General features: G+C 43.3%; 1 protein-coding gene across 1 annotated transcript in view; it reads right to left on the bottom strand.

Moving 5' to 3' along the window:
* Positions 1–2,119: 2,119 nt before the first annotated feature.
* Positions 2,120–15,072, bottom strand: part of DPY19L1 (dpy-19 like C-mannosyltransferase 1) — a 99,250-nt gene continuing 86,297 nt past the window's right edge. Inside the window, exons 18-23 of the mRNA XM_056118228.1 lie at positions 14,894–15,013; positions 13,559–13,733; positions 12,334–12,433; positions 11,225–11,350; positions 3,965–4,151; positions 2,120–2,275 (exon numbers count right to left, since the gene is read on the bottom strand). Of these exons, the coding sequence (XP_055974203.1) occupies positions 3,995–4,151; positions 11,225–11,350; positions 12,334–12,433; positions 13,559–13,733; positions 14,894–15,013 (678 nt within the window). The 3' untranslated portion in view covers positions 2,120–2,275; positions 3,965–3,994. The remainder of the gene's footprint in view (positions 2,276–3,964; positions 4,152–11,224; positions 11,351–12,333; positions 12,434–13,558; positions 13,734–14,893; positions 15,014–15,072) is intronic.

The raw sequence follows: 15,072 nt of genomic DNA on the forward strand, positions 1-15,072 counted from the left end.
TGTCTAGGTTTCTTTGAGGGGTGAGAAGTCTTTATTATTAATTTAATTTCTCTGCTGGTGAATAATATTGCTCCTAATGCTTATTTCTTGTTTGATCAGTTCAGCTTGCATTTTTGGGAAGAATTTAACTATTTCATTTATTGTTCAAATTTACTGGCAAATTTGTTCATGAGCAAATAAAATAGAAACTAAACCATTTAATTTCTACAGGTTTTTAAAAATGCCTTCTCTATTATCTCTTGAATTTGAATGATTTCAGACAACCAACTTTAGCTTTGTTCATCTGTTTTCTGTTTCAACATCCATGGTTTCATTTCAGTTGATGGGAAGGGTGTCTACTTTGAAACTCACAAGAGTACCTTTGGACTGTACCTCCACATGATGTGAAAGGCAAGGAGGGAATTTTCTGTGGCCTCTTTGGATGGCCACTAACCATCCAGAAGGGCTAGTGACCTCATGATCTAATCATCCTTCCAAAGCCTCAAGACATACAAAAGTGGGGCTTAATTTCAACCATGGCGCCACTATTGACCAATTAGATGAGAAACTATCTGCTGGAGCACTGTTAGGTGTTTCAATAAGTCTTCCATTTGTGCACTGAAGCTGAGAACTGCTGCCCCAAACACTTCATTCCCCAAGGATGTCACAAAATGAAGGCATTGCTGAGTGAAGGAATTAATTGTACAAACATGAACTAAGCTAAACTGCCTTTCTTCCACGTAGACACACATACAAAAATAAATTAAGCTGACGCTTGTATCAAGCAAAAACATGAAGCTATAATTTTGGAAATGTCAAGAGACCAAACAGTGGTGGCTTAATGTATGAGAAAAAGCTTTCGGCTACTCTGGAACTGTCCCCCCTCAAAAAAGAGAAGGATGGTGTCTCTTGATGTAAGTAATGAAATAATCTAAGTGGCAATAAATACCATAAAGACAAAAATAAGACAATGAACAATCCCAATACCTACACAACCAGGGGTGTGGTTAAAAGGTACTTCAATGAAAGGGAATTAAGCAGACTCATGAACTTCACCCACCAAAACTTTCACCACTATCTGGGCTGCAAAGCTGACAGAGCAGTTCGTGGTCACTGCTAGGGAATGAGTCCAGATGAGTCCAATGTCACAGAGGGAAAGACAATCACAACCAAAAAAACACTTTATCATCTTTTTTATTTAACATAGTACATGTAAACAATTGGCATAAAATTCATAAAAATACAATGCTCCTATGCAGTATAACTTTATTCCTGACGCATCCTCCCACTTTTTCCTCTATATTTTTAGAGGCATTTCCTTGAAGAGCAATACTGTCCCAACTTTGTTATTCAGATTTTGTAACAATAATTATTTTTATCACCTTTTTGCCCACTTTCTTCACATTAAAGCAAAAATATTTCAAAAGCTAAAAATATGTAAAAGACTGAGCTTTAATACTGCTTTGTCATGGATACAGAACCTACTACTACTCTATGTTGCCATAAAAGATATTTATAATCTACAGCACCGGCTGCTCCCAGATAGGACCAAGACTGCAAGTGCGAGAGCCCTGGTTCTAACTTGGCTGAAACACAGCTTGCTGGTGGGGTTACATTAATACATACTGTTACAAAAGGTTTCTTCTGGAACCAAAAGCAAATCCAACGACTCTTGAGAGCTTCCAAGTATACCTAGCGGGATTTTTAATGTTTTCACCAGATAGAACTCCCAATCATCACGTGTGAATTTGTTAGGAAAGAAGTTACTGGAAGGTGACAGAACGCAGAGTAACTTTAAAAGTAGGACTTGGAAAAGGAAGCAACTGTGACTATAACTGAACCAGCCGTCCATGGGGGAGGAGCAGCTGTGGACTCAGAGGCAGCCCCCACCGCCCTGGGCTCTGGCTGCCTCTGCCCATGCACCTGGCCTCGGTGCTCCACCAGTTGTCCAGTCCTCAGAAACTGGCAGAAGCCCAACAACAAAGTCACCCAGCAACTGAGAAAGGGGGCAGTGGGGGTAGTGGGGGTGCGGGGCAGGGCTGAGGTTACCAGCAGAGCCTCCGGGAAGCAGCGCCCCGAGACACAGCTGGCGGCTGGGGCTGTGCACTCAGGCAGGGCGACGCTGGCTTTGCAGCTTCTGCTCCAGGCCCGCGAGTGCTCCCCAGACCACTGTCCTGCCCTTGGGCGCTGGCACGGGCAGGAGAATACAGCTGCTCTTCAGCGGCTCCCAGGAGCGGCACCGGAAAGCATCCCTGAGGTGTTGGTCTCAAGGACAATCCACAATGAGGGGCTCTGCCTGTGGCCGAGAGAGAGACTGTCATTAAATGGGGAGTCCACCAGCGTGGTTGGCTTAGAATTTAAAATCTGAAATCGTTTCTCACAGCTCCAAGGAGTTACTGATTTGAAGAATCTCATTTCACACAAATTACTTCTAAGAAACAAAAATTCATACTAGGAATTCAAAGCAGGCTTGGAAAGTTTTCAAAATAAGCAGGAAGAAGAAGATAAAGAGGAAGACTGAATGAGTTCAGTCTTCCTATATTTATTCAGTCTTCACACAGAAAGGATGATTTCTGAAACCAGAATTATAGCATAAAGCTTTTGTCTTATTAAAGATATAAAAATTAAAAGTTAAATATAATGACTCAATTATTATTTATTTACTTTTTTGACAGAAAATTATCTGTTTTATTTTTATCTTAAGAGAAAGTACCACATACTACAGTCTACTGTTTCATTGAAAATGATCTCTATTCAACTACACATTAGTTTCTAGATGTACTATATTTAAGGTTGTTCAAGATAGTCTTTATTAAAACCACAACTGAACATAAAAAATTCGTAGTTGTATTAGAAGTATTAAAATATAAACATGAATAATATTAAAAATGAGAAAAATATACAATTGCCATTACTGTCACTGTCACTGTCCTCCCATTGTTCATCGATTTGCTGGAGTGGGCCCAGTAATGTCTCCATTGGAGACTTTGTTGTTACTGTGTTTGGCATATCGAATACATCACAGGTAGCTTGCCAGGCTCTGCCGTGCGGGTGAAATACTCTCGGTAGCTTGCCGGGCTCTACAAAAGGGGTGGAGGAATCGAACTCAGGTCGGCCATGTTGGCTGCACACAAGGCAAACGCCCTACCGCTGGGCTATTGCTCCAGCCCAATTGCCATTACTATTTTTAAAATAAGTATAAATACTTCATAAGCAAATAAATGAGTGAGCCAACACTTATTTGACAAAGTATCTTGGGAGCGGAGGGAAAGAATGAAAGCAAGAAACAGTAATGTCACAAGGTTGATACAGGATTTGGTCCTAACCACCAGGCCCAAGAGTCTGGATTAATAATGCTCAAGAGATACTTTGCCAAAAGAGAATAAAAGAGGGGCCAGAGTGATAGCACAGTGGGTAGGCCACTTGCCTTGCACGCGGCTGACCTGGTTTCTATCCCCAGCATCCCATATGCTCCCTGAGGATAACCCCTGAGCTTCTCTAGGTGTGACCCAAAAAGAAAAAAAAAGGAGAGAGAGAAAACAAAAGAAAAAAAGTAAGTGTAATAAATGGAAGCTCCACATCAAAATGATGTCCGCCCACGTGTACTTGCTGCAGCCGGCAAGGGGCAAACAGGATGGCAGAACCAACAGGGTCAGGGCACTTCTGGCACAAGAAAAGGCAGCAATGACAGCAGGAGGCATGAGCAGTCCCACCAGACTTGGGGCTGACTGTTCTCCTACTAGTCTTGTCAGCAAACCAACCCAGGTTTTTCATATATGTAGTTTTGCTCACATTCACACAAATACTTAATGCAAGCATATCCTCATTTGCATAGCAAATTTTAAGGGATGCACTGAAATAGTAATTGAAATAGAAGTATTTTTACAATGAATGTGACATTCATATTGACCAAAACATCATCTATTTGGGAAAATGTTCCCATGAAAGTTGTGGTGACTCAAATGAAAAACACTGTTGGCCAGACCTGAGGAGCAGACGCAATGTCCACAGGCGGTCACTCTTTTATCACTTCTAAGACTTTGTAAACACTGTTCTGAAACACGGTGGTGAAGTGCGGCTTGGATTCCTTCACCAGGAGGTTACACAGGGGCGGCTTCCCAGCGTTAGCGGGGTCTTCCACATCCCAGATTTCAGGCATGCTGCAACCAGGCCTAGAAAAATGAAGGCACAGATTGAATATCCCTGGTATGTAATATGTGTCACCAAGAGTCAGCTATGACATATATGCCATGTTAAATAATGATGAAGTGGAGCACCCTTGTTGTATTTTTCACCCTAGATTCTGGTCCCTCCCCACCCCAGTTTTTTATAAAATCCTATCACATTTATTTCCTTGTAACCTGTCATGATTCCTCTTCACAACAACTGAATCCCATAAAGGTGATTATAAAGAAAGAAACAGACCAACAAAACACACAATTTCAGGTGGTGAGGTTAGAGAGTTTGGGTAAATTCTTCCTCCACTATTTATCAAGAATAACTGACAGCTCACTCAGATCTTCTCTCACACTAGTGAAGTGGAAACGCCATGACAGTGAAGGACTGTGAGACAGATTTTGTATACAGCACTGGGCCTAGCGCAGGGGGAGGGCATTATTCGGAATTTTAAACCATAATTGATAAACATGCTGAGTTTACACTAACCAGCTTTACATCAACTGAATGAGTCTATTTAAAGAAAACCTGGTGTTAAGCTCACATTATATATGTGTAAATTTAAAAGCAATGTATTTTTATAAAGAATGGTGTAAGTGATAGCAGTGTTAGTAGTACTTGCCCCAATACAGTCTTCAAGCTAACTATAGCATTTATATCAAAACAAGAATGGTTTTATGGTGCTGGAGTAACAGTACAGTGGGCAGGGCGCTTTTCTTGCATGCAGCTGACCCAGGTTTGATCTCCAAAACAAAACAGAACAAGAACTATTTCATAGATATCACTATTCACTCTGGCTAGGGTTACCATCTGATTATTTTGAAAGTGAAGAAAATAAAACCAGGAGAAAATTATAGACTGAAACTACTCCTCATTTTGGGAGTCTGGAGGCCACACCTGGCAGTACTCAGGGCTTCCTCCTGGCTCTGGACCCAGGGGTCACTCTGACCTGAGGTCACCAACCAGGCTAAGAGTGTCAATGCACAGGCCTGTCAAGTCCCCTCCCTGTCTAGCTCTCATAAGCACTCTGCAGCAATCCTGTGTACATCCTGCTCAACCTTATACCATGTTTAGACTCACCACACATGCAAACACAAGCTTGGGCCTATGTTTTCCCTACATAGATGTACCTGGGTTGATCGCCAATAAAGGAAATCATCTTGAAGTTTCTTACAAAAAAAAAAGTGGCAATTTTTCCATTCAGCATATAAAGGTCTATTTTATTTGTTTTGAGAGTGACTGTTGGCTCTGTGCTGTTATTCAGCCACATCTTCTGAGGTGGGTATTCCAACAGTGCTCCATTTTGCTGTTATGAAACAACGCCATTCCCTTTCAGCAAGCCGTGCTTCTCACAGCAGCACTTCTGCTCTATCAAAGAGCTACACAAATGTCAAGGGATCTCCCCGAAGAGAGCCCATGGAGTATCTGGCACACCGTGCTCACACGGTGCCACTCTACTGACATGTCAGAGCAGTTACTTTCCTCTCACATGGGACATTGGAGCAGAGAGTGGAATAAACTCAAACCAGAGACTGCTCAGCTTCACAGCGAAACTCCTTGTAGAAAGAGAGCCGAACATCCAATGAGCTCCATCTAAGAGTCCTTACCCTTTAGTCCTTACCTGAGCTTCTAGAAGTTTCCCCCAGCTAGTCAGCTATGGCCTTAAGGCGCATTAGTGAAAATCTAAAAGAATTCTCTGAATTCATGTATTCTAATTTTTGAATACATTGAAAGTAGAGAGAAAAAAGGAGAGGAGTGAGAATGAAAGAGTAACTAAACTCACTGCAATGAGCGTTTGAGTACATTTCACATTGTTTTTGAACACAGGTGCCAACCATTTCAAGTCACTTGTAAATGGGATCCCACGTAATGTTCATCAATGTGCCAAGCACTGGGATCGCATTAAAAAAATATATACTTATCATCCTTATCCTTTCTTCTGCTTAAGCCCCCCACCGCATCCTGTTCCTACATATTCAAGTCTGTTCCAGTTACCCACACAAGGCTCTAGCTGGCATAACTGAACTGGAGAGAGATCAAGGTGATGGAATGACACATCCCATATCCGGGGGATGCTCTGCCAAGAAACTTCGTTGTTCCTTCAGCAAATGGCAGCACTTTCCTGGCGTTGGCTCCCTATCAGGGTAGAAAGTGCAGCTTGTGTTTTGCTTCAAGATTTAAGCGGAAATACACCTGTCTAAGGTTTCCTGAAATTCAGTCAATCTAATGTTTAGACTTGGCAGTTGGCAGAGAGGCACTGAGATGGGAAAAGAGATGAGACATGGTCCCTTGCTGAGCTTCCTCTCTCTCCACTTCTGTGAAACAAACCCAAGGGCAGGTCGGATCCAGGTTGAGGAAACCCAGCACACAGCCACAGGCCAGCCCCCGCCATCATCCTGTCCATAATCCAAGGTGGAGGTGAGCTAAGGCAGCTCACTACAGCTGCATGTCCAGAGTTGAGCTTCTGCCACTGGGGTTGCGACCACATGGACTCATGTACTAAATATGGGAGTTGTGAAATATTTTTTAGAAAATGGGTTCTAAAAGTGAAGAATCCCGGTGGGCAGGCACCACAACACAGGAGAATTCTCCAGACCCCAAACCAAGCTGATATCACCAGGGTGCGCCAGATGAGCAGGAGCAGTCTCCCAGCCTTCTCCAGATGGAATCCTGGTGACCATGAGCTTCTACAAGCATGGCTCCATTATGTGGGGACCAGGACCATTCCTCCGAACTGCACGGTGGCATCCTGATATACAAAGTGAGCAACGAAAAATAGATGATCTAGTGTCTGCCCCTAGAAGGCAGGCTTGAATGGTGGTGGGAATATCCAAGCAAAATATAATGCCCAAAACTATAGAGAGAATATCTGAGCAATTGTCTGCTATAGAGTCAGGGTAAGGACTGAGATGGAAAGGGGATAATGAGGATATTGGTGATGGAAATTTTGCACTGGTGGAGGGATGGGTGATCGATCATTGTATAGCTGAATATCAAACATGAAAGCTTTGTAACTGTATCTCATGGTGGCCCAATCTTCTGGACTGTGAATTAAGATACAGCCCTGTGCCACCCCAGAGGGGAAAAGGCGTTGTCCCTTCTGCCTTCTTCCCCTCAGCGGCATGGTGACCACCATCTTTCAGAGCCTACTGAACTGAGAGGTACGAGCTTACAGTGATGAGACATGCAGGGCCTCATGGGATGGGGGCTGGAACCGGCCCTTCTCCCCGCCCCAACAAGACCCTGAGTTGCCACCCACGAATGGCTCCTCCAGCTCCTGAATGGCCATAGTCCCAGAGGCACACAAAACAATCTCGGAACACAGCAGCTTCTGGCAGAAATCCCTCTGGACTTAATCACTAAAATATCAGAAATCCAAAACTGTGCGGCCACTATTGAGGCCATGCAATATCATATCTCTTCATTATCAGCAATAAAAAAAAATTATCTATTGATGCTTTTTCAGCAGGTCTGAATGCTGGGGGAAAATTCCAAATAATAATGGTAGGTCTTCTGTCGAAAAATTAAATGTAATCAAAGCAGAGAGAGAGTAAAGTGGAAATCATCTGCCACACTGGCAGGGGGAGGGGTGGGATGAGGGGGTATATTGGGGTTCTTGGTGGTGGAAAATGTGCACTGGTGAAGGGATGGGTGTTTGATCATTGTACGACCGAGACTTAAACCTGAAAGCTTTGTAACTGTTTTCACGGTGATTCAATTAAGACAAAAAGATGGGTTTTACAGTGGGCTGAAGTGATAGTACAATTGGTAGGGTGTTTGCCTTCCATGTGGCTGACCTGAGTTACCCAGCATCCCATGTGGTTCCCCAATCCTGCCAGGAGGGATCCCTGAGAGCAGCACCAAGAGTAAGCCCTGAGCATGGCTGGGTGTGGCACCCAAAACAAACAAAAACAATTACCAAGAAAGAATTTCACAGTCAACAATAATGTAAGCAGAAGACTGAAATCACAGCAAACTTAAAAATTTATTGGGACGGGAGAGACAGCAGCACAGGGAAAGTGCTCAACTTGTACGCAGGCCAACCTGATCCCATCTCTGGCACATCACAGAGTCCCCCAAACACTGCCAGAAGAGACCCCTAAGTGCAGGGGCCAGAAGCAAATCCTGAGCACTGCTGCTGGGGATGGCCCCCAAGTCAAAAAATTAAAAAAAAAAAACAAACACAAAAACCATGCCTGTCCAAGTGGAAGCGAACGTGGGGACACTGGTGGAGGGAAGCTGACACTGGTGGTGGGATTGGTGTTGGAACAATGTATGCTTGAAATTCTATTATGAACAATTTTGTAAAACATGGTTCCTTAAACTGTCACGGTCCTCCCGTTGTTCATCAATTTGCTCGAGCAAGCCCAGTAACGTCTATATTGTGAGACTTGTTGTTACTGTGTTTGGCATTATGAGGAGCTTGCCAAGCTTTGCCGTGTGGGCGAAATATTCTCAGTAGCTTGCCAGGCTCTCTGAGAGGGGCAGAGGAATAGAACCTGGGTTGGCCAGGTCGGCCGCGTGCAAGGCAAATGCCCTACCACTGTGCTATCGCTCCAGCCTTGCTTCTTCATAAAAAAATAAATTAAGAATATATAATTTATGTTCAGTAATTGTTTTTCTTATATATCTATTTTATACACTAGGGTTGCTTCAAATTTTAGGGGGGGGCGCAAAAAAGGGTCATGAGTGAAAAGAATTTAAGAAGTTCCCACTTAGTGTGAAGGATCTACAGCTTTCCTCCAAGTTGTCTTTTCATCCCTTCTTGTGCACAAAGAACCAGTGTTCTTCCATTGAACAAGATACTCCTACAGCAGGCAAACCCAGGAAAGACACCAGCATTTCAGTCAACCAACATCCCACTTGCACAATTCTACCAGTCCCAACGCCGGGATCTAAGAACAAAAGGAGAAACCACTTTGCATAAAGGTTCCTTGTTAATTTGAGTGAAAAATATCACAAAACGTTGAGTTTCTGTTACATTATCCTACAGGTATCTCAGGGAGGCAAAACTGAAGGAAAGGCGAAAAGGGGATCCCAATACTGGCAGAAATCTCTGGCAGGCCAGGGGCCAGTGCAGAGGGATGGGCACAGGCTTGATCCCCCACCATTTGGCTCCCTGACACCACCGGGTTCACTCTGGAGCACTGCTAAGGAGCTCTCCCCCACCAACAAAAATCTCTGTGAAGAAAATGAATTCTTCCAAGTACAAGTGTCAGCTCATTCCTCATTACAATGTCCCCATAAGATTATTAGAAAAAATATTTACAGTTTTGGGGCTGGAGAGATAGCACAGTGGATAGGGTGCTTGCTTTGAATGCAGCCAACCATATGGAATGCTGGTCTGATCCCAGCATCCCATATGGTTCTTGAGCCCGCCAGGAGGAACTCCTCAGTGCTGAGCTGGAAGTAACCCCTGAGCAGAGCCAGGCATGACCTCAAAACAAAACAAAAAATGTTCACAGCTTTTTGATAAAATATAAAGTTAATTAAAGGAAAGTATAGAAACTTCATATATATTCTGAATGTTCATGAGGATTCTTATGCTTTAAAATTTTCTAAATTATGCCATAAGAATCATTTTTATTGATCCTAATTAAACTCAAGTCACCTGGCACATATTCCTAAAAAATCACCCAATAAATAATCAATCAGTTTGAGCTCTCTTATGTGCAAATCTGTGTAGATACTGCAAAGGCAAAACTATTCTCATCCGAGTCATCGAGTCAGTAAGTATCCTATTATTTTATCATAACATCTTGGTGTATTATTGAACTAGGTGGTACAGAACATGACTAAGTAATAAATACCACAATCCCCTCGAGAATTCTCTTGAAACACTGAGAATCTGAACAGTTGGTAGGTAGTTCCCACAGAGTCTCAACTTCCGATGAAGCCACTCTTGCCTGAGCTCTTGCTCACTCCATGGCTCACACGTGCTCACCAGCTCTCCTAGTGGGCTGTCATCTTGGTGAACTCTGTGGAGACCCTGTCCAATCTACAATCTACCCAGAGAATGTGAGTACCTCAATTCACTCTCCTACTTGATCAGGACTTGCACTGGCCAGAGAAGGATGCAGTGGGATGCAGTGCTGAAAGGGGCCCTGTCACTGGTGTGGCTGTAGCCAGGGGACCCTGACCACAGCATCAGTGGCCATGACATTTCTTCTTCATTGGAAAGCTTCGGGAGAAGACGCATTCAACTTTAAAGACGTTCTTAACTATACTGAAGGAAATAGAAACCATCTGGGATATTACTAATCAGGGTCGGTTTGATACCTTTAAGGTACATAATAAAACAGAGGCAGGTAGGGGGGATGAGGTGGGGGTGGTGGGAGGGGTACTAGGAACACTGGTGGTGGAAAATGTGCACTGGTGAAGGGATGGGTACTCGATAATTTTATGACTGAAATGCAATCACAAAAGTTTTTAAATCTGTAACTACACATCATGATGATTCATTAAAAGGTAAAGGTAAAGGCCCTCCCGTTGATCGTCGATTTGCTCGAGCGGGCCCAGTAACGTCTCCATTGGAGACTTTGTTGTTACTGTGTCTGGCATATCGAATACTCTCGGTAGCTTGCTGGGCTCTCCGAGAGGGGCGGAGGAATCGAACTCGGGTCGGCCATGTTGGCCGCTTGTAAGGCGAACGCCCTACCCGCTGTGCTATCGCGATGATTCATTAAAAAATAAAAAAAATTAAAAGAACATAACAACTTGTTATTTTTTTTAGGGCCACCAGCAATCACTGCTTAGGACTTACTCATGACTGTGCTCAAGAATCACTCCTGGTTTGTCAGGGGAGCATATGCGGTACTTGGTAATCAAACCTGGGTCAGCAAGGCGAGCATCCTACCTGGTGTACTAGCTCTCCAGTCCACCATTTTAAGAGAAACATATTTAAAATATTTAGAAAACAAAAAAACCTCAGTTCAAATCATTAAGTAATTTCCCCTCCCCTTTTGTCTAAGTGTTACTTACATCTCAGTGGGACAAGTAAAGAACTGTCATGAAATTGAATTAGCTTTCATATTTTAAGAATATAAAATTTTAACTGATGAATACTCACTTGGATCTTCTTATACACCAAGATTCCTCTAGAATGTAATAATTCACTTGTAACTTTACCAATTCTCGCTTAACTTCTTCAGCTGTTTTTCGACTATACATTGAATATACTATTTTTGTTCTGGCTCTTTAAAGAAGAAGAAAAGGATACAATTAAACTATTAGGAAGAAAGCAGTGAATGGTATGAGAAGAAACACACTGCAGAACATATTTAGGCTTTGGGGGTAAAAGCCAATGTGCTTTCAGGTACCTTCTATGTCGATGGATGGAGATAAAACACACATAGAAACACACCAAGCAATCCCAACGTTGAGACCGAACAAATTAGCATTAAATGGCTCTCCACTTTATTTCTAGACTTGAAAACAACAACAACCACCACCAAATCTCCCTCCCCCAAACCTTCCTAAACTATTAAACACAACTGCTATGGAAATTTGCTTGCTGTAATTGATTTTTTTTTAACCTAAAAGGATTTTTATGTCTAAAATGTATGTCCTATTGTTCCACAAAAGAATATATTAATCCATCCACATTCACTTAGGAAATGAGTGGCTGGACCAATTCCAGAAATTGCATCAAAATTAAATCTATTTACTTTCCCCAGAGAATACAAGAATCTAACATGAAAACTAGTAAAGCAAAAAAAAAAAAAAAAAATCATTCTAGTAGGCTACACCGGTTTAAAAAAAACACAACACAAAACAAAAAACCCTCCACCTTCTTAGAAATCAAGGAAAATGGGCTCTAAAAAAATAATTTAATAAAAATTATATAGGCTAAGCAGCCTTGAGGGGAACTTCTGGATGACCATGACTGACAAGGACCTGGAGTTATGGAGTCCAGTCACCCTGAGAAAACCACAAGGGAGTGATTCTCCCTGCTGCCGAGCAGATAGAATAACCCCAAGGGCTGCAAGTCTCACTGCCTTGCGAACCTTTAGCTTTCTGTCTGGCTTGGCAGACTCTGCTCGGCATCCGTCTCTTCCCTCACACCATAAATCTGAACGCAACAGATCCCTGTGAAAACATGCCGCACGATTTTTGATGGCTCCTGCACAACTGGTTAAGAAATGTTCCTTCTCCATACTGTGCGAAGCGTGTACTCACCTCAAACCTGCATCCTCATAATGTGGATGGTTCACAACGGGCCGCAGCGCAGAGAGTTTGACACTGGCCATGGTGGGCATTGCGCCTGCAAACACCGCATCTGCAAGGCAGGAAGGCAGGTCTAGGAAAGATGCTCCCGTGCCAGTGGCTTTGAGTCAACACAACTATTTCACAGGGGGAGAGGCTGAGGCCCAAAGAGCTCTGTCACTGAGCAGGTTGCCACAGACCAGAGGCTTCTCGGCATCTGGGAGCCTCATGAATAAGTGTTCCTCTTATTGGACAGCACTGAGCTACTAAAGTGTAATATAAAATGTTGGCAAAAATAATGAATTTCTCTTGGTACAATCTGTCGGATAGGACAGCAGAGAGTGTGAGCCACTGGCGGTATGCGCTAGCATCACTGTGTTCCAGCCTCAAGGTCAGGCCCAAAAGGAGCCAGGTGGCTGAAATGAGGGCTGGTAAACTCCCTTTCCCGGGGAGGCAGGTTCCTATCATCAGTGAGAATCTGTTTTTCTGACGCATGGGATTGAACCCAGCCATCCGCATGCAAGCATGTACTATAGTCCAGTGAGCTCTTTCCTGGACTGGGGAACATCAGTGAGGTCAGAGGTCCCTGCACAGACTGGGACTATGGCCCCAGCCTCTGGGAAGGGGTGGGGCGGGGGGCTGGCAGCGTGGCTTCCACGGGCCCTGGTGCTGAGCTATAGGGTCTGGTGGCTGAGTATGGCCAGTAGAGGTCCCAGATCCTCTGAGCAGTGTTTGGGAAGAACGCCTGCCCTGCTGACCAAGAAACACCTTTCTGGGTTTGAGGAAAGAAAAACCAAATGGAATAGGCAAATTTCACAGAGTCAAGGAAGATCTGAGTCACTTGATACTCATATGGAAACAAAACCTTCGTTTGCAGTCATGGGAAAACATCACTCCACTGGTCCATTCAAGGAGAAATATGATTATAAGATTATTACTGTACATTGTTGCACATGAAATAAGATGAACATTTAAAAATAATAATTTATGGAAAAAGAGCAAAACAAATGACTAGGTGAAATGAGTGATGCTTTCTTTGCAGCGTGTAAGACTGACTCTCCTGTTCTGGAGGATCCAGTAGCAGCTCTGCTGAGACAGAGACAGCCGCTGGAGAGTAAACTGAATTGAGGATTTTTACTGTAATTACATAAAATTGTATGAGAAACCCTAGCTACAAACAGGACTTTGTCTTCTTTACCTGGTTTTGTACTATATTTGATCCATTCTATAAGTTCTTCTTGGGGCAAGTTGCTGAATTCCCCTACAATATTCCACTGGGTTTGCAGGTTTGCTGAACCTTGTATTGACATTGCAGCTAATATAGCAAAAACAACAGTACCGGGATGTACTTTGCAGAAGAGCCATGCAAAGAGCTGAAATGGAATAAGAATACATTGGTAACTGCGAACATGGAGCATCACACAGTCCGTCAGATAACATTCTTCCCATGAAAAACATGGTTTCTGCCGGATTCCCAGGTAAAGGATAAACTATCCTAAGGAAAAGTTCCAGAAACAATGACACAAGGAATCAAAAGATACCCCATCAGCCCTAGATAGGTGGACCTGGCTTATAAAGGTCTCTCAACTTGTTCTACTTCGAGATTCAGGAAAGAAGCCTACCACATAATTTTCCCTGGCTTAGCTCAAAATGAAGAATGTGAGATTACCTGTTCAAGTCCCTAAGAATCTCAAGACAGAGTAACAGAGCTTGCCACTAGGTAAAGGTGCTTGGGAGTGAGGGTCCCTGGGTCATCCCTGCAGGCCCTGTCCTGACCTGTTAGGGCCGCCTCAGCCAATGGCTGCTCCGGCTCTCCAGAAAGTGTGCTGCCTGTCCACATTCAAACCGTCCCTTTCTCAGAAAGACCGCGTCCGCCCATCATTCGCTCTGCCAATGGCTTCTCACTGGCCTGCAAAGCTGGATTTCAAGCTCCTGAAGGGCCCAGCATGAATAGTTTTTGTGGCTTTTTCTACCGGTCACGCTGCCCTCCTCCATCCAGCATGGTGTGATGCTCAGCAGACTTGCCACACACCATGGCTGGGTGGGGACAGGAGGTGACAAAAAATGGGTGGCAAACCACCAGATGCTTCAGCAAGATTGTAAGAAATAAAAGACTAGGGACATGAATGCACTCACAAGTGAATTTTCAGAAATTACGCTTGATACTGTAAAGGACTTGTGACTTGAAGTTATTAGAATTCTTTGTGACAGAAATGTCAAAACAAAAATTATTTCCATAATTAAGCTCTGCTTTCTCTCAACATCTGTAATAATCATTCGTGAATCCTGCCTGCACTGATCTGTTTGTTTGTTGTATGCTAATGACTAACTCAGAAGTTGGAAGAACAGAAACTAATGGGCTTTTTGGATCTTACCCTTTAGGAAAGATCAGTATACAAACACAAATCATTTTAACTATGCCACTTTTAAAGAATTTTGGCTAATTCAGTAGTATTTTAGGACTGCTCCATGACATGGGGGGAGAATGATCTGAGCACCTGTAACCCACGCAAGGCGGGTGGCTTCACCTTACCTGTCGCGAGCAGATCAAGGAAGCCATGATGCACATGTGTGGTGTCAGGAAGAGTTTCAGTCTCATAATTAAAATGCCCAGGACTGTGTACGCTAATAGCTGCAGTGCATGATAAACAAGCTGGAAGAAAGAGAATATCCTTTTTATTCTTGCTATTCATGAAATTCAAGAACGGAGCC

Source organism: Sorex fumeus, unplaced genomic scaffold, assembly GCF_029834395.1.
Source record: "Sorex fumeus unplaced genomic scaffold, SorFum_2.1 ptg000037l, whole genome shotgun sequence".
In the NCBI taxonomy this organism is placed as follows: domain Eukaryota; kingdom Metazoa; phylum Chordata; class Mammalia; order Eulipotyphla; family Soricidae; genus Sorex; species Sorex fumeus.